Source organism: Pelodiscus sinensis, chromosome 5, assembly GCF_052426305.1.
Source record: "Pelodiscus sinensis isolate ZL-2025 chromosome 5, ASM5242630v1, whole genome shotgun sequence".
NCBI classification, from domain to species: domain Eukaryota; kingdom Metazoa; phylum Chordata; order Testudines; family Trionychidae; genus Pelodiscus; species Pelodiscus sinensis.
In genome coordinates this window covers 120,511,419-120,538,979 of record NC_143056.1, presented here as the reverse complement: position 1 = coordinate 120,538,979, position 27,561 = coordinate 120,511,419, and the positions used below count along the sequence as shown (strand labels likewise).

At 47.0% G+C, this 27,561-nt stretch overlaps 1 protein-coding gene across 4 annotated transcripts in view; it reads left to right on the top strand.

The window, feature by feature from the left end:
- TSPAN4 (tetraspanin 4) overlaps positions 1–27,561 on the top strand; it is a 708,227-nt gene that overhangs the window by 290,635 nt on the left and 390,031 nt on the right. For 2 of the 4 annotated variants that reach the window (XM_075928231.2, XM_075928234.2), the window contains one exon: positions 26,173–26,194. The exons of the other annotated variants lie outside the window; for them this stretch is intronic. In XM_075928231.2, the coding sequence (XP_075784346.1) occupies positions 26,173–26,194 (22 nt within the window). The remainder of the gene's footprint in view (positions 1–26,172; positions 26,195–27,561) is intronic. 4 annotated transcript variants of the gene reach the window in all.

The window sequence follows — 27,561 nt, the reverse complement described above, 5'->3', positions numbered from 1 at the left end:
TCGAGATGGGCTTCCCCAGGGTGGAGAGGGAAGGTAACAGGGCAGCATTAGGGACGAAGGGCGGGACGGAGGTGAGCACCACCCGTACGCCCAGGTCCTCCAAAGGTTCGAGGGGCACGTGCACGCCTCCCACCGCCAGGCCCCTCTCCACCGCCTCCTGGGCGGCGGCCTCCGAGGCAAGGAAGAAGACCGCCTTGCCGTACATCTTGGAGGCCGCCACCACGGCCGAGGCCCCCACCACCCTCGCCATCGCCCGCACGTAGGTTTCCATGTGGGGCGAGGCGGCAACCAGGAGGCAGCGGACGCCGTGCCTCCTGGTCATGGTGGGAAAGGGGCCGCGGCCGCCAGGGATGGAGCTGGAGGCGGCAGTCGGGGCCGATGACGGGGCAGGTGAGGGGGCAGCAGCGGCCACCTGGGCGTACGCTCTGGGGGTCTTGATTGTGTCACCCCCAGAGCTGGTGGAGGGGACAGCAGGGGAAGGAGGGGCTGTGGAGGGCGGGGCGGCTTTGGCCGTGATGGATTTGGCCTTTGGGGCTGGGATTTTGCCCTTTTTCTTCCCCCCGCCCTTTTTTCCGGCCGAGGTGACGGTTGCTCCCGTGTCTGAGGGAGCGGTGGCCGTGGCGGCGGCGGAGCTCGGGCCTGGGGTCGGGAGGTCAGCCGCAGCAGTTGTCGGGCCTGGTGGTAGCGAGGGGGGCGTGGTAGGGACTGCCTCCATCATGGAAGGGGGGGGTAGGAAGGAGGCACAGATAAGAGGAAGGGGAGCAAGGGTTCACCGCTCCTCCCCACGAGACAGCAGGCGAGGGAGGAGGGTGTCTGAAATGGAGGGGGTGGGAGAGAGGGAGGGTGCTGGTTTTGGGGAGGGCAACTGAAGATATGGGGGGGGGAGTTAGCAGCCTCACCTCCCTGCTGAGGCTGTAGCAGAGGAGGAGGGCGCTAATACGGGGGCGGGGGCACGCAAGGGAAGGGAAGGGTGGGGGGGGCGTATAATTGGGAGGGAAGGGGAGAAGGGGAAAAAGGGGGGGGCAACTACTCCCTCCCGCCGACTGGTTGCTGGGAGGGAGAGAACCAAAAGGGGCGGATAGAGCAGGGGAACCGAGGGGCCAGCAACCACTCCTCCCCGCAAGGCTGGAGCGGAGGAGGAGGGTGCCGGCAGGGCAGGCAGGGGGCAAGGTAACGGGTACAGGGCGGGGGCCGGCTCCTCCGGCTGCACTGGGATACGGGGGGGGGGGGGTTGTGGGGCCGTTGGGGAGGTGCAGTGAACAAGGGGGCTAACTAAAAGGGGGGCACAAGCGCTCAGGGCAGGGAGGGGGCGAGGCAAATCAGGTGGTGCTCAAGGGCTGGGGGGGCTGGGGGGTGGCTGGGGGGGTGGGGAGGGATAAAATGGAGGCAAACAACAGCTGGGTGGGGCGGGGCACACACTCTTGGACTGGCTGGGGCAGGGGCGTGGCAGATAATTTTGGGAGCAGGTGTGGTGGGTAAGTGGATTTGGGAAGGGAGGGAAGGAACCAAACTAAGCTAACAGGGAGGGGCAGGCAGTGGGGGAAAAAACCAAGCTGCTGGGGTAGGGTGGGTGACCGGGGGTAAGGGTGGCCCCCCAGCCAGATGTAGCTGAGGGAGGGGGGCCAAGTCCAGAAGAGGGGGGAGGGAGCACACCCACGAGCGCTGTGTGGGGCTCAACCTCGCCCACCGCTGCAGCAGAGTCCCAGGTGGCAGGCAGGGCAGCAAACCCCACCAGGGGGAGAAGAGGCAGTCCAGGTGGCAAAGGGTGGTGGAGGGGGCCTTGGGGGTGGTGGCAACGGATGGGGGGGGGGGCAGCTGGACTGGGGGGAGGGCTCCGAGCCTCTCCCCCAGCCCCCCTTTTAACAGTTCAATTCACCACCACCCCGGAGCAGATTGAAAAAGCTCAGTTTGTGAACAAACCCCCTCCACAGTTCTCAGTGGTTTCCTCTTCTCCCCCTCAGCAGGGTGCAGCAGCAGCAGCAGGCAGGCGGCAGTGGAAGGCCTCCGGGTGGTAGGTGCTGGTGGGGTGGTCCTCCTCCTCTGGAGCAGTGGTGGAGGGGAGAGGGAGGGCAGCTGGCAGGCCCCCCCTCTCCCCCCAGGCAGCAACAGCAGGTGGTGGTGGTGGTGGTGGTGGGGTGTAGCGGCGTCCGGGGAGCAGGTCTCAGCGAGCGGGCAGGCAGGCAGGGAAGCAGCTGGGTGGGGAGGGCTCCGGCTGGTGCAGGAGCAGGAACCAGGAACCAGCGGGGTGGGGGGAGAAGGAAGAGGGCAGTCCCTGCACCCCGCTGCCTCTCCTCCTTCTCACAAGTGTAGTGGGGGTAAGGAATGGCCGCCCACTGAGCTGGAGGTTGAGGAGCTCCTCTGGGAGCCATTTTGGGCCGAGCCTAACCCCTCCCAATCACCTAACCGGAAGCCAGGAGGCGTGGTCAGAATTATAAAAGCCCAGCCCAAGAGCTCAGTCTGGGCCCAGCCTCCAGAGGAACCAGAGGTCTGTCCAGCTCTCCCTGCCTGGGAGGCTGAGATTTGGCCTGGACCACCTGGTGTGCTTGACTGGGAGGACGGGCCTGAACCCCCGTGCTGGTCTGCACCCGACGACTAGCCAGGACCATCAGCTGTGCCTGATCGGACGACAGGCCAGAATGCCTACATAGGCCTGATCCTGAGGACTGGCTGGGATCGTTGGACCTGCAAGGAGCCAAGGACTGGCCTGGACTGCCCAGACCCCAGCTAGACCTGTTAACCCTCGGACCCCTGAGAAACCAGCCTGAAGCCTGGTATGTGCCAAGGGGGAGAAGGGAAGTGTCCCAGGGAATATTGATGACGAGAGGTGCTACAGGAAGCTTCCTATTGTTTCTTGGTTTTAAGTAATAGTTTAGTACCCTCTGTTTTAGTTGCAGTGATGAGATATTCATCCCCAGTACAGAAGGTGAAGTCAGTTTTATCTCTCTGCCAAATGTAACTTCTAAATGTGTAGCCATAAACTTATGCCTTTGAATTTGCATCTGATCTTTTTCAGCCTACGTTGAAATGCATTGCCCTGGGCCTACATGTATAAACGGGTATGTCTACACTACCACCCTAGTTCGAACTAGGGTGGTAATGTAGGCATACCGCACTTGCAAATGAAGCCCGGGATTTGAATTTCCCGGGCTTCATTTGCATAAGCCGGCCGGCGCCATTTTTAAATGCCGGCTTGTTCGAACCCCGTGCCGCGCGGCTACACGCGGCACGGGCTAGATAGTTCGAACTAGCAAGCCATTCCGCACTATCTGTACGCCTCGTAGAACGAGGTGTACAGATAGTGCGGAATGGCTTGCTAGTTCAAACTATCTAGCCCGTGCCGCGTGTAGCCGCGCGGCACGGGGTTCGAACAAGCCGGCATTTAAAAATGGCGCCGGCCGGCTTATGCAAATGAAGCCCGGGAAATTCAAATCCCGGGCTTCATTTGCAAGTGCGGTATGCCTACATTACCCCGCTAGTTTGAACTAGCGGGGTAGTGTAGACATACCCAAAGTGACTAGTGATCTTTGGTGACTCCATTTTTGGATGCCCAACTTGAGACGCCTTAAAGGGGTCTGGATTTTAGAAGGCAAGTATGCAATAATTTTCTGAAAAATAGGCTTCATTTTAAGGTATCTCCAGCTGATTACCTAAAATCACTATAAACACTTTTGAAAATGTAGCATCTGATTCTTTGTATCTTAACTGTTTTTACAGTATAATAGTACCGGTTTATGGACCACATAGAAAATATGAGCGAGGCAGTAAAGTGGCGGAATGTCAGGTTGAGGGTTGATGGACAGACAGGGAATAAATATTCACAAGTATTCAGAGTTAAGATTGTTCCTGGAACCTAAATTATGAATTTCCTGATTTTTTAACACTTTTTTAAACTTTAACTTGTTTTTTAAATGTTTGACTTTTTTTCCTATAATTACAATGCTCTAATAAAGTTGGTTTACTTGAAGTGATGTCTGTTTCCAACATCAACTGTATCTTCATTACGATTCTTGTACTGGAATATGATAAAGATGTAATAAGCAAGTAGTGAGAGCCTGTATTGAACATCTCTCACAATGCTAAAAAACATAAAGTCTGTGCGAGCTAAGAATTCTCTTTGTACTATATCATTATTAGTGTCTTATTCCTGCATGCCATTTGAATGGGGGAAAGAGTTGTATTTTTAAAGTTGATATTTCAATTTCTATTTTCATATTTTCCATTGTGTGCAACCATTAAGTAGCACAGTGAGCCTTGGACAGGATATTTATTGGCATGATTGAAGAAGCTCTGTAGTTCTCTGTCAGTAAACACCATTCCAGTTGCCTTTGAATGCCCTTGGTGTGTCAGAGGTAGGTAAATAAACTAACTATATTAATTGCTTCTAACTCCCTTGGGTGCCTCCATTCACTGTATTTGTACAGTACAGTTAATGTAGTGTAATCCAGTATTATCCGCAAAATTAGAACTTTCTCCTAGTGCATGGGACTGCCAATGTTAATGTTGAACCTCTAATAATGCATTTAAAGGAGATAATAAACAAAAGGTGGGACCCACTAGAACCATTATAATTTCAATTTTTCTCAGACCTCTTTCTGCTGGGGTGGGAGAAAAGGAAATGTCATTCATATGTGTAAGGAGTGACTCTGCTAAAGATAAGGCCGTGAGACTCCTCTATTTCAGTAATTGTTGCTCTGAGGTTTAGAGGAACAGCAAGGATGAGGATAGACTCTGTCACTGTAGTGATGAACTGACTCTGAGTTGCCCTCGAGTGGCTGCTTCTTGAGCAAGTTTCAGCAAGTACTAGCCCAGTGGGTCCCCATAGCAGAGTCATTCTCTCAGAAGGAGGGATAAACAAAGAGAAAATGCCAAAGCAGAGGAGGTAGCAGGGAAAGAGCATGGGAGGGAAAAAAACCCTGGCAGTGGCACCTGTCCGTTTTTGGCTGGGATAGACCTCACCCCATCTCCTTCTCTTCCCCCCTCACCCTCTCTCCCCAACAGCCAGACCGTCATGGAGCCTGGCCACAGAATCTGAGCTGTGGCCACAGAATCTGAACCCCACAGAATCTGAACCCCACAGGTCCTCTGTAATGCAGGGAGCAGACAGTGGCCCCTGGTCCATGTCCTCGCCTCATGCTCCGCCCAGCACAAGGTAGGTGGAGGGTCTGCGACTCCACCCTGTCTCACCACAGCTTCCTACACAGTTCTCCCCAGCCCATCTCCAACTGGTGGAGGGGGCCTGGAGCCGCAGCTGGGCCACGGTAAGAGCCACTTGGGAAGCCATGTCGCAGACCCTGCACCTGCCCTAGGCAGGGACTCTCAGGGGCAGGGATATGCCCTGGAGGCTGCTCTCAGTGAGCCCCCTGCATGGTGGGCAGGTGGAGAGTGTGACATTGCTCCCCAGAGCTGCTCGTATAGCTGTTGTCAAGGAGACCCTGGCCAGAGCCAGCTTGTGGAGAACTGTGTGAGGAGCCTGGATCTCTCCATCTGCCTGGGCTGCCCCCCACACCCTACCCTGCTGTGGCTTCCAGCTTGGCTGGAGGTGGGGATAAGGGTGGAGGAGCCTATCACCTCCCATTTTTGGGAAGGCTTCGATGGCCTTCAAAACGGGAAAAAGGAAAGATGCGCAATTCAGACCTCTGGAGGCCACTGTGTTCTCTGATGTGTCTCACCCATCGGTGGGATGAATTTTGCTACATGCACCCAATATGGAGATGATCTATGACACATCCACCACCGTATGGGTGCACGTAACAAAATGTACATGGTGATGAGGCTGAGGAGTTCTGAGTGTGGAAGGGGACACAGGGTGGGACAGAGGGTTGGGATACAGGGTGTAAGGTCTCAGGCTGGGGATGCAGGCTGTGGAGTGGGGTGGGGATGAGCGCTTTGGGTTGTAGGAGGGTGTTTTGGGGCTACAGTGGAGAGAGCAGACTCCTCCCATATCTCCCTGCAGCAGCCCTGAGGCTGGAGCCTAGAGGTGCCTCTACTGCAGGCCTGCATGCAGAGGGAGTGCGTGTGTGTGAAGGGTGCGAATGCATTCCCCCCCCCATGGTCCTCCAAGTAACTGTGAGGCACATTGCCCCAGCCTCCCTCCCTCATGCTCCAGCCAGCCTAGAGAAGGCAGGGGCTGATCCTTCCCATTCCCAGAGAGAGGCTAGGGGGTGGGCTGATGTGGAAGATGTGGGGCAGCAACCCATAGCTCGCATCCCCCTCCCCGCCAGAAATTCCTGTGTATGGGACTGTCCCACTGAGGCAGCTCTGCAGCTGGGGCCCCACTTCCTCGGCCCTGGCAGATCCAGGGCTCAGGCAAGGTTTGGGCTGGGGGATGGACAATGTGGCTGAGCTCGTGCTGGAGGAGGGGTGCACACTCAGGTAGTGGCACCCCAGGCACGGCAGGTCCAGGCTGCAGCGGGGTTTACGCTGGGGGACGGTTGCCCTGCCTGTGGTTGGCTTTACGCTGTGCCTAGCTGCTCTGCAGAGGTGAGGCTGGTTGGTGTGAATGAACGGTACCCCTTCCCTGGCCATGGCAGGTCCCCAGGCAGGCTCCAGGCTGGGGCAGGGTGTCAGGGTCTAGGGTGAGGCCAGGGATGAGGCATTTGGGGTGCATTAAGGGCTCCAGGTTGGGGAGTGCAGCTGAAAGTTTCGGCATATGGGAAGAGGTTCTGGCTGGGGATTTGGGTTCTGGGGTGGGGTCAGAGGCGATGAGCTCAAGGTCTGGGAGGAGGACTGGACTGTGGGCTCTGGGAGATTGTGGCCATGGGAGGTAGCTCAGGGCTGGGGCAGGAGCTGGGATGTGTGAGGCGTGGATTTGAGCAGTGTTTACTTTCAGAGGGGCTCCCTGGAAACAGCAACATGTCCCTCTGCTCCTAGGCGGAGGCACGGCCAGGCGGCTCTGTGCAATGCACGCTGCCTTGGCCCACAGGCGCCACCCCTATTTCCACTTTCATACCCCACCCCCAGCTCCTATGGGCGGTGATTCCTGGCTGATGGGAACTGCAGAGCTGGTGTGTGAGGCAGCCATGGAACCTCCTTGGCTGCTTCAGTGCCTAGGACCAAGGGACATGTCTGCCAGCCCCACCAACTGGATGTAAGAACACAAGAAGGCCATACTAGGTGAGATCAAAGGTCCATCCAGCCCACTATCCTGTCTGCCAACAGTGGCCAATACCAGATGCCCCAGAGGGAGAGGGAACACGTGATCCCTCCTCTATCACCCATCTCCAGACAAACATGGTTTAGGGACACCATCCTGGCTCATAGCCATTCCTACCCATCCTGGCAAATAGCCATTGATGGACCTAACTTCCATGAATCTATCTAGCTCTTTTTGAACCCTGTTAAAGTCCTAGCCTTCATCACATCCTCTGGCAAGGAGTTCCACAGGTTGACTGTGCACTGAGTGAAGCTTCTAATTGTGTGTTGAGCAATGCTGACTGGATCCCTCAGAATCCCTTTTTAACTGGGCATTCAGGTTGAAAACAAGATAATCTGACAACCCTAATCAGGACCTGTGTGAATGCGGGGCTATGTCTCCATTTCTCCCTGTCCCTTTTGGGTGCCAAGGGGCATGAGCAGTCCTGGCTTGTGGGAGTGCAGGGGACTGTAGTTAGGAAACAGCAAGGCTGAGGACAGATTCTGTCACTGCACTGTGGGGTCATCTGGCGTCACAGTGGTCTGGTTTGGGGAGAGGAGTGGAGTGAGGGAGAGAACAGCAGCTAGGAAGGATAAGGGAATAAATGCCCAGTGTGTGTGAGGGAGAGTAAAGAAAAAAATCACTGAGTGGAAAGAGAGGGAGAAGCCAGCTGAGACCCAAAAGGATGAAGGGGGAAAACCAGGGTGGTGGAAGGACCTCCAATGGCAAAGGGGGTCCACAGCAGGAGGAAATACTGTTTGTCTTAAAAATCACTCAAGGAGAAAAGTACTCCGCAGAGGGAAGACCCAAAGCTCCACAGATGTGAAAGAGAAGCAGGAGAGATGAAGGGAGGGAAAAAAGGCTATGTCTACATTGCTGCTTTTTATTGGAAAAAGTTACGCAAATTGCGCTGCACAATTTGCGTACCCTTTTCCGATTGTTGCTTTGGAAGAGGATTTTCCAAAATTTAGCCTGTCTACACTGGGCTAAGTTTCAGAAAAACCTCCTCTTTCGGAAGAGCCCCTCTTTCTTGTGAAATGAGGAAGACTGGGCTTCCCAAAAAGCGCATCTGCTCGTCCGCAAAAAATGTTGGAAGAGCAGATGCGTTCCATGGACACAGCAGAGTTTTTCCGGGATACCTCCAGTATCCTGGAAAAACTCCATAGTCTAGTCATAGCCAAAAGGAATAAGGTAAAGGAAAGCCTTGAGCAGAGGGAGGTGTGAGTCACTGAGGAAAGGAAACAGGTTTTATTTACCTCATGTCACATTGTGCTGTGTCTTCTTGGGGAACTCCATACAGCTCTGCCAATGTGGCTCAAGGGGGGTAATGGTTTAGAGCGCCTTTATGACTGAGGTGACATTAGCCTAATTGATAGTGCTGTTTTTTCCCCCTAGCACAGTCTCATTCCCCAGTTCCCTGACTGGGAAAACTTGGAGCCTTAAAGCAGGACACAGGTGTCCCATTCTTTACTCAGAGGCTCCCTTCTCCAATCAACTCAGTGGGGGCTACTGTTGCAGACTCTGGGGTGCCATTCTCCACAGCCCCAGGGAAAGCAGCTGCAGCAGTCGTTTTCAGGCAGACACTGGCTGTACCAGGGCAGCACTGCCACTGGGCCTGGCAGATAGTGATTGTAAGAGCCTGGGATTCAGCCAGCAGCAGCAACACTGATCTGTGAGAGGGGAGGGAAGCGGATAAGTATGTGGAATGGACTCTCCACTGGCTAGGGAGTGTTAGATGTCCTGTTGTTTCAATCTGATAATCTACTTGTTTAACCTAATTGACTTTCTCATCCTGGCTGTGCAACAAGGTTAAAAAGGCAAGAATTTAAACAAAAAATTGAGTGCTGCTGTGATTGGCGAGGTTCCCTGTGCTATTTCAAATGTTGAGCCCTATTGAATGCATTGGTGAGATCCTAGTTTCCGGGGGTGGGGAAAATTAACTGTTTTTATAGCCATCTGTGGGAACTAGCCCTGTAGGGAAAAATTTAAAGGAGGAGGAATGGAAGTTGCCGTATATAATTTCCCTGCACTTACAATCACTAGACAGAGGAAGGGGAGGAGGATGTATGTGTTTGTAAGAGATAATACTGAGTTCTAATATACATATTTACACATGCAAATTAGCCTTGATTTGAGTTGCTGGTCTCTGAATGGTCTAAAGTCTCAAAGGGGTAGCTGTGCTAGTCTGTTACTTTAACAAAAAGAGTAGTACTGTAGCACATTAAAGACTAACACACACACACACACATATATAGACTATATCTACACTTGTGGCATCTTGCGCGAGTAATATGCAAATGAGGCTAAGCGTGGAATATCGCCGAACCTCATTTGCATAGCTAATGAGCCACCATTTTTGCAGAAGAGGCTCTTGCGCCAGAAGGAGCTGTCTCCACTGCCCTTTCTTGCACAAAAAAATTCCTCTTGCACAATGCCGTTCTTCCTGAAAATAATCAGCGTAACGGCATTGCGCAAGAGGGTTTTTGTTGCACGAGAGAGGGCAGTGTAGACAGCTCCTTCTGGCTCAAGAGTCTCTTCTGGAAAAATGGCTGTTCTGCATTAGCTATGCAAATAAGGCTCAGCGATATTCCATGCTTAGCCTCATTTGCATATTACTCGCGCAAGAAGCTGCGAGTGTAGACATAGCCATATCATGAGCTTTTGAGGGCAAAACCCACTTGTTCAGATCAGAGTGGAGAAAAAAATGGTTTTTTTCCTCCACTCTCATTGGAAGAAGTGGGTTTTGCCCATGAAAGCTCATGATACTATATATGTATATATAAGTTTTTACGGTGCTACAGTATCACTTATTGTTTTTCTGAATGGTCAGGGACTGTCCCTGGCATGCTTTCTAGAAGGAGAGGATTCTAGTCCACAGTTGGTAGGGTGGCTTTAAGACCTTTGAAAGACACATAACATTCAGTGATGCTTCTTTGCTGCAAGCTTGAAATCTTTTCAGTGAAATAAGAGCAGTTTCTTTAGTTGCCCAGACCTAGAGATGCACATTTCCAGAGGTCCCAAGATCCCTGCTGGATTTTGTTATTTTTACCACCATCTGACAGTCGTTGCAATAGAATCCTTTACGGAAGGGACTGGGTTAATTTATTGGTGAGAGTTTATGTAATCTAGTGGTCAGAACAGAAACTAGAATTCTTTGCTTTGGTCGTATCCCAATCCATTTGTTGCCTCAGCTTCCCATCTATCAAGATGACAGTGTTGCTGTGTGAGTTGAAAGTATCTGGAATGAAGGGTCCAATGGTTGTCTGTGTAGATTCCGGTGTTAGTACTCTTCCTAATGGTCCTTATCTGCTTCTTTTAACTATCCAGTCTTTAGGTGCTTATAGACGATCAGTTTTGCCTGTTACATACCAGCTCGGTTTTCCCTTTGATATTTATATACCCACTGCTTCCCCCCCCCCCCTCTTCTCCCCTATTTAATTTTGGTTCTATACATACAACGCTCTGGTCATCTGAAGAAGTGGGCTGTGCCCACGAAAGCTCATGATACCATCTACATGTTTTGTTAGTCTTTAAAGTGCTACCAGACCATTTGTTGTTTTTTAAGTTTATCAAGATTTTGTGGGGCATAATAAATGTTTGAGAGACGCAAGGATGAAATGGTACCAAATAAATGCAAAGTACTATTGTTCATTTATTTCCTGCCTTTTATATGATGATATGCCCTCCTTATATGTATGTCAGAGGTCAGGCTCAATGGTAGTTTATTGGGCCTTGGTATTAACAATGAGTTATGGAAAAAGGACAGTAATGGGGAAGAGTTGATAAATTTTACATTGCTGCGGGCATAGAGAAACAAAGCAGGTTTGTTGACCTAAACTGGGTATTTGCTCACTTTTCAGCAGTTTAAGGAAAATGTTATATATGCAGAGCAGAGCAAACTTAATGAACATTAGATAAAGTTTTCCCGTGAGAATAATATGAATATAAAGACTGCAACAATGGAGTAGAAAGTAATGCTACAAAAATACACACGTACTTTGCTATTCATGCTCTGCATTCATAAAATTATCACGTGCTGCTGGTGTGCTATCATCTGTTTCCTGAGATCTTATTAGGCGAAGTTGATCCGCATTTAGTTACATCATGTGTCTCACTTCCAGAAACCTTAGATTTTGCTCCTTTGAAGAATGCACCAACAATGCTTTTGATTTCAGCACTGTGCTTTGCAATTCTATACAGTATTCCCCTTCCACTCCCTTACATATGCTGGAACATGTTTCTACCAAGTGTGACAGCTCTGTTTGGTTTATGTGCTTCAACAAGGAGAAGCATTATGGAGATGAGTTTAGAGGGAATTCTTAAAATAAGGGGTCTCTAATTTGTAAGCCAGCTCTATAAAAGGATGTTCCAGGGTTTAATATTTATTCTTTCAATGACTAATTGGTGTTTCCCAGTGAAAAAAAGATATTGGGCCTGATCCCATGTTAGACCATTTTTATGCCAGTATAATTCCATTGCGTTATTTTGATGTAGAAGTGTAATGTAGTGCAGAATAAGGCCTATCTCTAATTCTTATGTTACCTGGCAAACCTAACCTGCAATCTGAGTGTCAGATTTGGTTCTTTCTGTCTGAAGCATTACCAATTATAAAGATTTTGCAATCAGAGCTTAATCAACAGAACCATTAATTACATGCAAAATGGGAATAGAATCTGTGTTACTCTTCCATAATTGTGTTGATACTAATTAGGGATGTAAACGAGTAGTCGACTACTTGACTACCAGATGAGCATAAGCTTATTGGGTAGTCGAGTGGAGTTCTGCACTACTTGCTCCCCTCCACCCCACTGCCTGTGGGGGAGTGCTGGGGGGGGGGAGCTGGTTTAAAGTTGGTTCCCCCCAGCATCATCTCCCAAGTGCTGCCTGCCCCTCTCCCCCACTGCCTCTATCAGAGGCAGAGGGGGGGATAGGGGAGGCTGCTCTGGTGGCATCCCCTGTCTCTGGGGGTCCCCACAGGGAGCTGTGGCCCACCCCATGGACAGAGGCTGCTGCCATTAAGCAGCCTCTGTTTGCGGTGGCTGTGGCTGGCCACAGGCAGGGGTTGCTCCAGCAGTAGCCCCTGTCCATGGCTAGCCCCAAATGCCATGAACAGGGGCTGCTGGACCTGGCATGAGCCGGCTCTGGACAGCTGGCAGCTCTTACTATATTTAAAATGCAGAGCCTCAGTGGTCCAGAGCTGGCACGAGCCAGGACTGCTCAGTTCCGGCTCAAGCCGGCTCCAGCAGCAACCCCTGCTGCGGCTCTGCAGAGCAGCCCTTATCGACTAATCGTGCTCAATACAAATTGATTCAATTAGCCACATAACTGCTCTGTAACATACTAATAAGGTTACAATGGGAAACAAGTAGTAAAAACCTGCTTTAAATAGGTAGAGGCACCAAAAATTATCACGAATTCATACAGAGAACTGCTTTTTTTTCGGTAAGTTGGTAGCGTTTTTTGAGCGTGACTTTTTGAAATAGAAACAAAGTGCAGGTGTCCTTTCAGGTCCTGGTTGAGGCATGTTTGTGAGCCAGCGTGAAAAAACTGCTGTATCTGTTCTGTGGGGTCAACTTTGCACCTTCAATTATAGTAAATCACCTGTTAAGAACAGTGAATTCATTTAATGAATCTCTAGAACATATAAATGTTACTAAGCTTGTATCAGTTGGGGGACTTTATTTGCTGGTTTATATTAGGATTTTTGCAGGTTATGTGCAATCTTCCATATGACAAGTTTAATCACAGGAGTCCCCTAGGGGTTGTCACCCAGTGTGTTGGTCATGCCACTGAGCCCATCTATCTCCCCTCTGGGGTGCCACACCACCCTGTCTTGTTGGGCCAGAAGCTTTGGTCTCCCCCAGCCAAAACACAGAATTGGGGTAACAGTCCCTTTTTCCAACAAAGCAATAAAGACTCTGAACCAGCTCAGCTCAGGAAGGGCTCAATTATAAGGCCATTGACAGCACCCAGGAACACAGCCCCAAGGAGCAAATGCCAAAATAAATTTGTGATTATCTGTATAAAAGTTTTACACGGAAAAAGTTTATAAGTTTGCCTTTATCAATGAACGAGAGATGTGAACAGTAGTTGCTCCCACTGAGGTAACAATTATTTACATTGGGCTTGATAATAAATGAAAGGGTCTTTATTAAGTATTAAAAGTAGGATTTGAATGATTGCTAGTAAAGACAGATAAAAATAAGTTATTAAGCCAATATAAACAAAACACGCTAGGGGATGGGTGCTTGATGCTCAGCTGGAGCAGGTCCAGATTCATCTGCCTCCAGTGTTCTTCAGCCAGCATGAGGAATAGAGCAAAATATGCACTTTCCCCTTGCTTTCTGACAAAGGGGATCAGCTAGGAATGTTCCCTGGGAATATGGGAATGTTCCCATACAAATGGGGGGAGGTGAGCTGCAGCCCCCTCTTTCCTCCCTAAAGGATGACTGGGGTTCAGCTCCTGCTTCTCCTGCTCCCTTTGCTGCCTCTGATAAGAGGAAGCAAGGGGAGGGGAGTTGAGTAGTTGACTCGACTACCTGATTAAGCTTAGGCTTATTGGGTAGTCAACTACTTGAATACTCACTTACATCCCCAGCATAGACACAGTTATACCTACATAGAAGTGCTTTAGCCATTATAGCGTATTTTGCTCACTGAACCCATATAATTTGTATCAGCAAAAGCATATTTTTTGTTGGTATAAGTTGCGACCATGCTAGGAGAATTTGTCTGGAAAAACATTTCTTCTTTTAATCTGTTTATTTATTTAGGAAGTTTTAACAAGTTTACAAACCCTTGGCATGTAAACAACAGAGATAAAACAATAATCATGACACCAGTGACCTTTTCATTAGAAAAACATTCAACAGTAATATAGTCATTATGTCTCTCCATTTAGCAGGGTGATCCATATTACAGAGTGACCATCATTACTATATCCATGACATGTCATTTCTAATGATTGTATTAATTTGACTGAAATCTCTGATTACACATATCTAGCAGACCAGACATTTATATTCAAAATAATTAATGTGTGTGCAGGGCAGGAGTTAAGTGAAGATACTTTGTCTGAATATCATATATATAGTAGCCCAGTGTCTGTGAGTCTGTAACACCAAAATGCTGGCTGTTTCCTCTAGGGGGCACTGTTGCCTGAAATGCTGGCTGTTTCCTCTGGGTGGCCCGTGCTTCACGGGAAGTGCGGGGCCCAAGCGGCCACTTCCACCACTTGCTCCCCAGCAGCGGCCCGGCTGAGCAGCGCAGAAGTCAGCCCTGAGTGCCACGGTGGGAGGTGAAGGGGGGCGAGGGGGTGACGTGCAGCGTGACAGCAGCTCCAGGCCCCACCCCCTAGCGGTGAACGTCACTGCCCCGCCCCCCTTCGCCTCCCACCGTGGAGCTCGGCTGACTTCTGCGCTGCTCAGCCAGGCCGCCGCGTGGGAGCACGCGGCGCAAGCGACTATTTGGGCTCCACGCTCCTCATGCAGCACGGCCGTTTGGGCTCCGCGGTCCCCCGAATGAGAGGCAGGAGGGGGAGGAAAAGAGAGAGAGAGAGAGGCAGGAGGCGGAGGAGAGCTGTGAGAGAGAGGGGGGAAGGCAGAAGGAGGAGGAGAGAGAGACAGAGCGAGAGACCAGAGGCTCAGGAGAGAAGACCAATGTGGAGGAGAGACCTGAAAATCCTGTCTTATGATGGGCTAATTGGCTAGTTGAATAAATAGTAACCAAATATCTGAGTATGTTTTGCTGGATACATAATTGGGGCATTAATTTTTCCATAGCAACTACCTCTCATATTTTTTTAGAAAATATTTTCTCACGTAGACCTGGCTTTAGTTATGTGCTTAGTAGTTCTATTGACTTTAGGAAGTACTCACAGGATGAAATCCTGGCCCCATTGAAATCAATGGCAAACATCCCATCAGTGAGGCTCAGGATTTCGCCCACAGTGTGTAATGTTAATCATTCACAGAATGGTTTGTAAATTCTTTGGAGCAAGCACGATGTTTCCTCTGTATTCTCTACAAAATAATATTACTGATTTGCAAATAATGTGAAACCAGCTATCGACAATGTTTATAAAAATGGCATCTTGGCTTTTGCTTTGTATCACTTCCACGTTACTCCCTTTGCTGTTCTGATGATGCCAGCCTTGCCACTTATCTTTTTCTTCTCCTATTTTCCCCATACTGCCCCCTAGTCAAAAAACAACCTGCCTGTTCCAAGGTGAAAAGCAGGACTCTCCTGAATTCAAAGACTTCCTGAAAACCCAAGTCAGCTGAGAAGCCTATACATTCTGGCTGTGTCTACATTGGCACCCTTTTCCGGAAAAGGGATGCTAACGAGACAAGTCGGAATTGCAAATGCTGCGGGGGATTTAAATATCCCCCGCAGCATTTGCATGAACTTGGCTGCCGCTTTTTTCCGGCTCGGGGCTTTGCCGGAGAAAAGCGCCAGTCTAAATGGGATCTTTCAGAAAATAAAGCCTTTTCTGGAAGATCCCTTATTCCTGATTTTAAGAGGAATAAGGGATCTTCTGGAAAAGGCTTTATTTTCCGAAAGATCCCGTCTAGACTGGCGCTTTTCTCCGGCAAAGCCCCAAGCTGGAAAAAAGCGGCAGCCATGTTCATGCAAATGCCACGGGGGATATTTAAATTCCTTGCGGCATTTGCAATTCTGACTTGTCTCATTAGCATCCCTTTTCCAGAAAAAAGTGCCAATGTAGACACAGCCTCTGGCTATGTCTACATTGTGCTCTCTTGCGCACAAACATATGCACATGAATAACGGCGATGAATATCGCCACACCTCATTTGCATACTTAATGAGACGCCATTTTTGCACAAGAAGGAGCAGTCTACACTGCTCCTTCTCGAGCAAAAACCCCCTCTTGTGCAAGAGCTGTTCTGCCGCGTATTTTCAGGCAGAACAGCTCTTGCGCAAAAGCCCCTTGCGCAAAATGGCGGCTCATTAAGTATGCAAATGAGGTGCGGCAATATTAATCGCCACGCCTCATTTGCCTATGTTCTTGTGCAAGAGAGCGCAATGTAGTCATAGCCTCTAATTTAACCCCTTTACCGTTCCTTTTTAAACCAAATCCTGAAGTTCTGAGTTAAATACCATTCTGTGTTACTCCCACTGTGTTCGAATATGATCTCCATCTGGCTTTTAGGGCAAATTTACAAAATTAAGCCAACTTAAGTTATGTCAAAATATAGCCATCACTATAATTAGATTGATTTAACATGTCCACCATGCATTCTTTGAGTCAGCGCCCTCACATCAACTTAACTATCTATGGGACAGCTTCTGAAATGTGGCAGTAGTCGATATAAGTATCACAGTGTCTACACTAACCCCATGTCTACCTAAATATATTGACCTAAGCCAGGGGTGGGCAATAATTTTTGATGGGGGGGGCACTCCCAAGATTTTGGAAAGTGGTCAATGGCCACACGTGTCTATGGAGTGGTTGCGGAGTTTGGGACGGAAGATTGGTGCAGAAGGGGGCTCGGGGTAAGAGATTGGGGTACAGGAGGAGTGTGGGGTCTGAGGGAGTTTGGGTGAACTGGGGGTTGTGACCTGGGGTAGGGGATTGGGCTGCAGGATCTGGGAGGGAATAGGGGCGCAGGAGTGAATTTTGACCTGGGGGAGGGGTATAGCAGGGCGTGCAGGATCTGGGAGGGAATTGTGACCTGGGATGAGATGTGTGTGCAGAGAATTTGGGTGGTGATCTAGGGCAGGAGACGTAGGAGACTTTGCATGCTCCTCCACCTCCCGGCCATTCGGGATTTGGGTAGCAGAGGAGTACATGAAGTGTCTCATTCCTGCCTCTCCTGCCAGAGGCATACCTCACTGTTTAAAATAACTAACGGCTTCCTCTAGATGTCACATGGCCCTGGCGGAGGGGAACTGCCAGCCATTTTGAACAGCCTCAGGGTCTTGACAGGGCAAGCTGCAGGTTGGATCAAATGACTTGGCAGGCCAGATCCGGTCTGCAGGTCATATCTTGCCCACACCCGGCCTAAGCTCTGTGCCTCCTGTGGAGGTGGAGTTATTAAGACGGTAAAGGGGCTGTTAAGGGGTATGGAATTATTAAGACTGTATAGTACGCGAGCTACATTTTTGTGTAGACGCTTAGAGTTAGGCCGACATAAATTGCTTTAGATTGACCTATGGTAGAACAGGCCTTACAGTGTAAGGTCCCTGGGGCAAACCCTGTGTCCATATTGTCTACTATAGCTTCCCAGCACACTGAGTTTGTGTTTCACTGGTAACAGTTTTAAATGACTGTCTTTTAATTTCTTAGGGTCTGTGCTTTGTTCCCTGCTGTTCTGAGTTTTAAATTGTGCTACATAAATAACATAGCTGGAGAATTATGACAAAATAAAAATAAGTCTAAGATTAGTGCACTAAGTGAATGTATCTGAATGTATCTTAGACGTGTATTATGGGGCTGATTTGCATAAGCTGTATGGATTTGACTTCAGTAGAAAGATGCACTATTAAAAATATTTTGAAGTAGCTGAATGCAATAGTAATAATCAGTCTTACAGTATATAACACTTTCACCATTTTCAAAGTATTATGATGTGGTCATTCACAAATAAGACCTCCATGTATCTCTTGGTGCATCTACACAGCACCCTTAGCTAAAAATAAGATACACAATTTGGGCAACGCAAATTGCGTAGCTTATTTCGATTATATTTCAAAATAGCTTATTTCATAATTTGGCACTGTCTGTATAGCGCCAAATTTCAAAATAATGCTCTATTCCAAAATATCCCTTAACCCTCCTGGAATAAGGGTTACCGAGCATTGGAATAAGCTGCCCGTTATTTCAAAATCTGTTTTTAAATAAGGGGCTGCTTCAATAGATGTGGAATAGCTATTTTGGGATACTTCCGGTATCCCAAAATGGCTCCACAGTGTAGAGGTACCCTCTGACAGGAATGTAAGTAATACAGTCCCTGTTTTTACAGATAAAATGTCTGCCTTAGCATTGGCCTGTGCAATGAATCAGATTCTCAGGTAGTATGAATCAGGGTAGCTCTGTTAACATCAGTGGAATTGCAGCACTTTATACCAACTGAGGATTTGGCTCTGTAACCCTGTCTTGTGGTTGGACTATTTTTTTTGGGGGGGGGGAGGGGGAAATGTAGTTCCTGGTACATTGAGATGACACTTAACAGTGATGGAAGGAATGAGTGGTGGAAACGTATTCGTGAACCATAGGGCTGAAGGAGTGTATTGTTGATGTCATCCATCAAATATCACCCAGCATTCTGAGTGGCTGTGGATGCCACATAGAAATAACCCAGCTGGGAGCTATTCCACCCTTTTCTGGTAGCTGAGGCATGCATTCCTGTCTTAGGAGAGAGCGTTTGTGATACATCCCAGAGGACATATGCTCTTGATCCTTCACAGTTAGTTTCACAGAGCCTCCTTCTACTGTCTCTTTGTTGCAAGTTTTATTACTTGTTTTTTGTTTTTGTCATTTTGTTTATGATTTTACTGTTGTTTAGCCATAGATCTTGCTGCCTGCTAATGTATTCAGCTTGCCTTATTCATCTGGGCCAGCTGAGGCATGAATTAATGCAGTTACAGATAGGGACTTGTGGAATGATGTTGTAATGTGAATGGTTTCGGCTAACTGGCACCTGCTTCTGTTCCATTTCATTTTCTCTAAGTGAACACGGTAATGGACTCTCCCTGAAGATGTTGGAGGAAAATTGAACAGCGTGTGCTTCCCTCCCCTACAACCTAGTGTGAAAACAGTGGCTCTGTTGTCTTCCTTTTTGTGCATGCTCAACTCCCATTAGCATTAATGAGAGTTAGGCACTGCCTGTGCTCGTGGGCACATGTTCACTGTACACTGTTTTCATAGCTCTTGGGTGTTAGATGTCCTTATCTTTCATTTCCATATTGCGGGTGTCGAGTGCAAAGCCATTTTAGAAACGGATCTCCTCCTCCTCTCATGGGCGTTTTCTGTCTCTTACGTCCCTTTGGATGAAAATTAGTTTACAGTGAGACAGCCCTGAACTAACAAAGGAGATGCTTTGGGGAATTGCTGCCTGCTGAGAGGAGGAATAGACTTCTCATCCCCCATATCACCCGCTCTGCCCTTTTCAGGTTTCAGATTTGACGTCTGCACAGTGAGTGCAATAAAAATCAGCTATCCTGAAAACTTTGTGGAGTCTCTAGGTAACAAAGCCATCAGCCAGATTGGATCTGAGGTCCCCAATGTATGAAAATTTGCAGGCTATGGATAATTCAGAGCATTCTTTATTTAGCGAGGCTTTCATATGTTAGACATAAGTAAGAACAGACAATCAGCTAGTGAACAATAATGCTACCGAATGCCGTGGAGGTACACTTAATGACTTCCCAAGCCATCAGAGCCTCCGAATTCAGGGACCACGTCATTGACAGTCCGTAGGTACAGATTTAAACCCCTAAAACTGAACTTCCCTTTGGTTGTGGATTGAAGCCCAAACATTTCTGTTGTAAAAACATGACTTTCTCTACATGTGAATGCCACTATTTTTTCTGTTACTGTAACAGCTGGATTCTGTACCCCTAGTGGCTGAGGTCAGTATGTCTCTCTATGCCTGTATGAATCTCTTACAGCATAGGTTCCCAAACTGGGGGGCATGCCCCCCTGGGGGTATGTGAAGAAATTCCAGGAGAGATGCAAGGGGACCCCCCCATCAAGTTTTGCTGCCCTGCTCAGGTTTTTATAGGGGAGGAGGTGAGGGTTTTTCAAAAATCAAAAAGGAGGGCGTGATGCTGAAAAGTTTGGGAACCACTGCTTACAGTCATTTATAGTATGGTTTAGGTTGCTGGTTTCTCCCATGCCCTCTTTCCATGACCAAAGATTTCTGGATTTTTTTCTCTTCAGAAGACAGAGTCTTTATAATCATTGCTGACTCATAGGCAGCCCCTGTTCCTTTTGCTATTAAGGCACAAATCTAAATGACAGTTACAGGTTACACAATGTGCTGTTCATTTAAGGAAGAGAAGAAGGAAACAAAGACAATTATTTACTCTGTGTTCTTGTGGGTACCTCTGTGGGAAATAGTACTACTGTAGGTCAAGGAACGTATGTTATAAAGGTTAAACGGTGGCAGCTGTAATTTTCTGTGCAAATCCACTTCTTCTTTTTCTTTGGTCCTTCCCCTATCCCTGTACACTGTAGCAAACTATCTTAGGAAGAGCAGTGTCCTCTGGCCTGCCAAAACATCAGAGTCACTTCTCGCATGGGGATCAGTCACATGTATATATTTAGGTGTATCCGTCTGGGACAGTTACATTAATGTGTAAAGAAGATACATCTCACTAGCCAATAATCCATGAGCATGCAGACTGCTCACAAAATGAATGTTGCTTGCCCTTCACAGATTCCACTATGGAATGTTGCCAGCTGTCATCATTTCATTGAAAGTCTTGCAATATTGGATGAGTTACTTAAAGTCCCAGCTCTTAGAGTTAAATGATTATGTAAGAATTACATTTTAATAAAAGCTGAAAGGTTTTGCTGCTTATGGTCGCATGGAAAAGCTTAAAAGGTGATACAAGTGACTCCTAAAGTCTCCAGAACCCACAAGGCAAACAATAGCAGCCCTACATGTACTCTTTATAAAAAATAATCCCGTGATTTTTTAACATAGACTCCATGGTTCTGGGGAAGGGCCTGACTTATAACTTTTAATGTTTGTGATTGGAAAAACTATTTATCATCAACTGCTTAGTAAGTACAAATATTGTATCTGCCTCTTGACCATAAACTCTGTGGGGCAGGAACTTTCTCTTATACTGGTTTGTGTGTGCAGTACCTAACACACAATATGGTCCCAGCTGTTCAGAGAATTTAGAGGATAGGCAATTCAAATAAGAAGTAGCTATAATAATTTCATACACTTTTTTATTACTTGTATATGTAGCATCTAGCAAGAGTGTGCCTGGATTGGGGTTTCTAGACACCATCACAATACAGCTCCAAAATAGAAAAATGTAATGAATAACTGCAGGTTCTTTACAATACAAATCTGCATTTTAAAAGTAGCCTCTAACAGCATCTTTTGGACAAATCAGTGTGAACTGCTTCCACATCTTAGAAGATGCTTTCTTCACAGAAGAGTTTTAAAACCAGAGGAATTTTAAAGAAGTATCAGTCTTTTAATCCATGTACTCAGAGTATTGTTACTATATTTATACTGACTGAAGAATGAATCCTACCCATTACAAATTCATGGGCTGGTGAAATTGTGATATCAGAGATAACTTCCTTCTTAGTTCCACTTTTTCTTTACTACCAACCTTTAAAGAGCTCCTAGATGATTGGCATCATCGTTATACTTCCTAACATTTTGTCCTTGCTCAGTATTGTTTGCAAACGTGTGAGGGTATATTAGGCTTTGCATTCTGAATCCAAAGATGAGCTCTTATTGTGCCTCAATAGGCCATTGGCGATCTTTGTTTGTAGAAACTCAAAATTGTTGCAGCAAGGGGAGAACATTTCAGTGCAAGTATAATTTATTCCTGATAGGTTTGGAGATAATATAGATATGTGTTTTGAAACAAGGACTTGCCCCTTCCTAGCCCACCTTCTCCTATATGATTATTTAATAAGCTTCTAATATTAAATTTGCAATTAGGTTGAAATGGTGAATTTGAATAACAATAGCTCCACGCTATCACAGATGCAAGTCTGAGAGGCTTACTGAAGGATGCACAGAGAAGAGACTGTTGGTGTTCATTATTATATTTGAATTACAGTTGCTTCTAGAGGCTCTAACAAAGATCAAGGCCATGTTCTGTGAAGTGCTGTACGTGCATCTAGTAAGAGCTAGTCCTTGCTCTAACTAAGAAAGGTGTGATAAAGGAAATGCTATTATCTTAATTTTACAGATGAGGAAGTGAGGCACAGAGAGAGAAGGCAAGAGGCAAATGGACACGGAAAACCAGTGCTGGAACCAGGAATTTAATTGAGGTTGCCTGAGCCCCAATCTTGTGCTTGAACGCCAAAGCATCTTTCTGTTCTTGGATAAGAAAAGCTTTTATCTGCACAGAAATTATTTCAAAAATAAAAATTAAAAGCATAGGGGAAATTGTTGGCCGTATAAAATGGTCTTCATTTAAAACTTGCTTTTGTGTGTGAGAGGCTGTGAAATGTTTCAATGGGTTAAACTTCAATTTAGTTAAAAGCTTGCAACATGCCCATGTTTCTCCTGACAGCTTGGGCTACATGGCACAGACACGCTAGGATGATGTCTTTAAATGTTAGAATATGTGTGTGTGAGAGACGTTCTGCAATATGGCAATATATTTCCTTGATTGCCATCACTTTTTATGATGAACTTCTAGCTGTCGAGAGATTTGCACTTACCAAAATACCTATAACCCGAATCATCTTATTTGAAGGGAAGTTTTTCTAGTACTCAGTAGGGATGTAAGGGAGTAGTTGAATTGACTACTCACATCTCCCCCACCCTCCGCTGCCTCTGTATCAGAAGCAGCAAGCGGGGTGGGGAGCAGGAGCCGGTGCTGGAGGGAGCCAGCTTAAAAGCCAGTTCCACCCAGCACTGTCTCCATGGTGGCCCCTGCCCCCCTCCCTCACTGCTGCCTCTATGAGAGGCAACAGCGGGGAGAGGAACAGGGACTACAGCCAGCTGGGTAATATCACGCCGGGTCTGGGACTAAACCCTGCTTTGGCTCTGCAATTTAAAACGCAGTAGGGGCTGGGATGCAGGCTGCCCAGCTCCTACTGCCTTTTAAATTGCAGAGCTGCAGCGGGGTTTGGTCCTGGACCTGGCGCGAGCCAGAAGTGAGCCGGTTGCCTATCGACTAGTCAAGTAGTCAATACAAATTCTATCGACTACTCAATTAGTTAAATACCCACTTCTTAACATCCCTCATACTCAGTTGGCAATGCTACTGCATCCCTTTCAGACGTGGCAGAGCTGATTTTAGCATTTGCTTTGGAATGCCCTATGTTGCTTGGCTAATTGTGTACTGGGCGTTATTTCATGTAGCCCTTTATTTCCTCTCAGTTTTATGAGAGACTTTTAATGCTCATGGAAACAGAACTGGCACCACTGACTAGTGACAACAAGCATGCTCCAGACTGCACCTACACCTGTCTAATAACTCTGTCCCGCCAGGATCTGCTCACCATGCAAACATCAGTGAATGAATCATTATACACCCCTTTGAGGCTGGAAAGTCTTGTTACCTCTACTTTAGAATGGGGGAGTGAGCTACATGTTGGACCTCCCTGGTCTGGCATCCTTGGGACTTGACTGGTCCCAGACAAGGGAGTTGGTCAGACCAGGAAAGGTTTGGGGTGGCACCAGCCTCCATGCTGGGCTTCCCCAACCACCTGACATTGCTCCCCTAGCTCCTTGGCTGTGGCAGCCCTGTGGACTCAAGGGATCCCAGCAACCTTGTGGGCTCTAGCGGTCCTGCGAGTCCCTGTGGCCCTGCCATCTTCCCAGCCCCACCAGCTGTTGACTCTGTTGCCCAGCTGGCCCCACCGGCGGGCTCTGCTCCCAGCCGCTGGCAACCTCTTCCACCAGAGCTCTCTAGTCCTGCAATATACATGGTCCTGCTGGACCATGGATGTTGTTGGACTAGAGAATCCCAGGCCACAGAGGTTCAACCAGTACACTGTATTAACAGCTTTAATCGGTTGAACACACGTTAATGACACACCGCCTTGTCTACACTGGGATGTTAACACATAGTTAACATCTTCCAAGGCCCAGACAGGGACAGAGAATAAAACTGACTTGTCCCAGGTCCATCAGGAATTGGACCCAAGGTAGTTCCTTAAAGACAAGCCAATCCTTCCTCTGTGCTAGCATGCTACATCTTGTTATTTCAGTCCCAAGCAGAAGCTGTTAATTGTACCAAGCTGCATAGTGACTTTTTGTAATATGTGAATTTTCCCTTGTGACCAAAGACAGCAATTTGAACCCAAGGCTGCTAGCTATGAAAGGGCAGTACACCAACTCTGTACACAACTTACACTCTTTCATGTTCTTTAAAGTGACTCTTTCAAGTCTGTCAAGTAGCACAAGTCCAAAATTGGGTCTTTTCTTTGCTGCAGAGGGTAGAATCTGATGGGGGTAAATCTCAATTTTTAAATGTACTTTTATTAGTGTTGGTTTTTAAAACTCCCTATTGTTGGCAAGAAATGAAGAATAGCAAAACAGTGTCCTCTGTTTAGGCAGCACCACTACAAAGACATAGTTAGTAGAAAATGTCTGCTGTATGAAAAAGCAATTATCTTTGCTGAGTATAAAAGGTCAAAACTAGTAAGGAAATGTCTTGCTCTCAAGTATTTGAAAGTAACAAACTAATAGAAAACAATAGTGGAAACAAACTATGAAAAGTGGTTAATGCTCAATTAATATTTAACCACAGTGGTAGCATGTCAATACAGGAGAACTAGGCGGTCGCCTAGGGCGCCAAGATAAACAGCCGTTGAGGGCTTTGGAGGTGGGGGCGCCGATCGCGTGTTTCACTTAGAGCGCCAGTTGCTGGCAGCTCATCTAGGGCCACTCTTGTTTAATCAATATAGTTAGTTTTATGTTAGCAGATAGGTGAATTTGAGTTATTTCTTTATGGTGTGTGGTGGGGAAAATGTTATTGCAAGAATATGAAAATGAATGGATTCAGGGTCATGAACAAAGAAGGCTCAGAGTTTATCAGTCTTGTGGTTGTGACACAGTTATTTTTGGGTAGCTTCTGTGTTCTTGGGGCACCATGACACCACTGCTCTCTCATAGGTTATACTGGATCTTTTTCTTGAGCCCCTCTAATGGAAAAAGTTATTTCTTGTATTGGCTTCTGCTGTATTTGACAACAAAAAAAAATCCTTTCTCCTTACATTACTGCTGATTTAGCATTGCTCTATATATTGCAGAGCCAGTTAATTGGAGGCTGTTTGCTCTCCCTGTTAAAAATGTATGCCTTATCAGTCTGAATTTGTCTAGCTTTCACTTACAGCCACTAGATCTTCTTATAGACTCTTCTGTCTAGCAGACAAAACTGTACTCAAATATTTGTTTGGCTAGCAGTTACACTTAGACTGTGATCAAATCTTAATCTTTGTTAAGCTAAATCAATTGAGCTCATTGAGTTGAAGCATGTTTTCCGATCATTCAGTTGTTCTCTGGGTTTGTTTCCTGAGCCCTCTCCAATTTTTCAACATCCTTCTTGAGTTGTGAACACCAGAATGGGACACAGTATTCTAGTAGCAGATACACCAGTGCCAGATACAGAGTTCATATAACTCTAGCTGCTATTTCCCTGCTAATATATCCAAGGATTGCATTAGCCCCTTTGGCCACAGCACTGTACTGGGACATCATGTTTAATTGATTATCTGTCATGCCCCAAGTCTTTTCAATGGTCACTGATTCCAGGTTAGTTGGTGATGGGGTTTTCCCTTGCTGGAGCGTGTGTCTTTTTTAAAAGCAGTCTATTTTGCCTTTTCCTGCTTCTCTCTTGTGCTAGCCCATGAGGAGTGGATTGTTGGCAGAGTGTCATTGAAAATCAGCGTCTCTGCCCACATCCCAGCCCCTGTTTTCCCAACAGGGAAGGCTGTTCAATGGGCCTTTTGATGCCTTTTTTTAGGGTCAGACACAGAGGTCTTGGACCCTTAACACAAGAGTCCTGATATAATTCAACATGGCACTTTTAGTATGTAGGGAAGGAAGTAACAATGGTTGCCCTCCAAATGGAGGCTGAAATAGAGCACACTTTTCACAAACTCAGATTTAGCCCCCAAACTGTCCCAACGTGCTCAAGGCCCATTGACCTCATAAATAAAGTTAAAACGCAAGTGCTCATTGGAGGTATCTAGGCCTGGGTGGGTTAAATAAGCTTGAAATGGTATTTCTTTTGCATCTGTGGAGTTTGCCTTCACTTACTTGTCTTAGCTGGCATGCGTGTGATTTCTGATTTCTTTCTGGTGTGTTAACTTCAGATTTTGAATAATGTTTTTTTTTTCTCTTTCCCCTCCCCACCAGGTTTTCCTAGAAAATATTGAAGGTGAGTGTATTCTCTCTAGTTTCTGCCTTGTTTATAGGACTGCTTTTCTCATCAATACTGTCTGAGATAATGCACTATGTGTATTGTGATAGACTGGTGTGATGTAAAGGATGCTTTGAAAGGCATTTAAGGGGTGACCTGGCATCTGAAAGTATGCATCTCCCACATCCTAGAAACTGCAAGTACCATGGAATCTATATGGAACTCATCACTGTTAAAGAGAAATTTGTGCACTAGGCACGACTATTCAATGAATAATTGCCAGCAAAAGAAGCAGTGGTGAAGCTACTGTGGTTATGGGAGTCAGCAGAGTGCATTGCTGACATACATGACAGGAGAAACAGACAGTACTGGCAGGTGCAATATTATATTGGGAGAGACCTGTGAAAATCAATAACCCCAACAAAAACACATGCTGTTGAGATTTCACAACACTGCAAGTGCCAGAACACTTACTAGAACTAAAGCAGTAAGAATACTGTTACTGTTCAGCTACTATATTGAACTATAGGAGTGGCATGAGAAAAGAGGCTATGGAGCAAATTGAGGCAAGTTAGAAAAAAATGTGATTGTCTTCAAATACAAAGCTGAGTTATTTTTGGCTAAGACAGAGAGAGAATGTCTCCCACTGTGCTGGGTAACTTTCCTACATCTTTCTTTGGACACTTTTCTTCTTTGGTTACTTAATACCTTGTCACATACTGCCCGGCTGTGTTTAGACTGCATACCTTTTCCGTAAAAGAGATGCAAATTAGACACATCGCATTTGCAAATGAAGCGGGGATTTAAATCCCCCCCGCTTCATTAGCATAAAAATGGCTGCCGCTTTTTTCCGGCTCGGAGCTTTGCCGGAAAAAAGCGCCAGTCTAGATGCAGATCTTTCGGAAAATAAAGCCTTTTCCGAAAGATCTCTTATCCCTTATCCCTCACTTTACGGAAAAGGGATGCAGTCTAGACACAGCCCCCATGTTTGAAGCCAGATAGGAGATGCCGGTCACAAACCATTATTTAAGACACATCAGAAGACTGGAAGCATCAGCATTCCACTGACCTAAAGAGCAAAAGCTCAAATTTAGGCCTCCCAACACAACAGTTTGGCTGTATCTAGACTGGCAAGTTTTTCCACAAAAGCAGCTGCTACACTGTCTACACTGGCCACTTGAATTGTGTAAGAACACTTGAATTGTGCAAGATCTAATGTATAATTGTCAGTGTTCTTGCGCAAATACAATGACTCTCCCGTTCGGGGAAAAAAGCCCTCTTGCACAAATGCTTTTGCGCAAGAGGGCCAGTGTAGACAACTGAAAACGGTTTTGCACAAAAAAGCCCCGATGGCGAAAATGGCGATTGGGGCTTTCTTGCGCAAA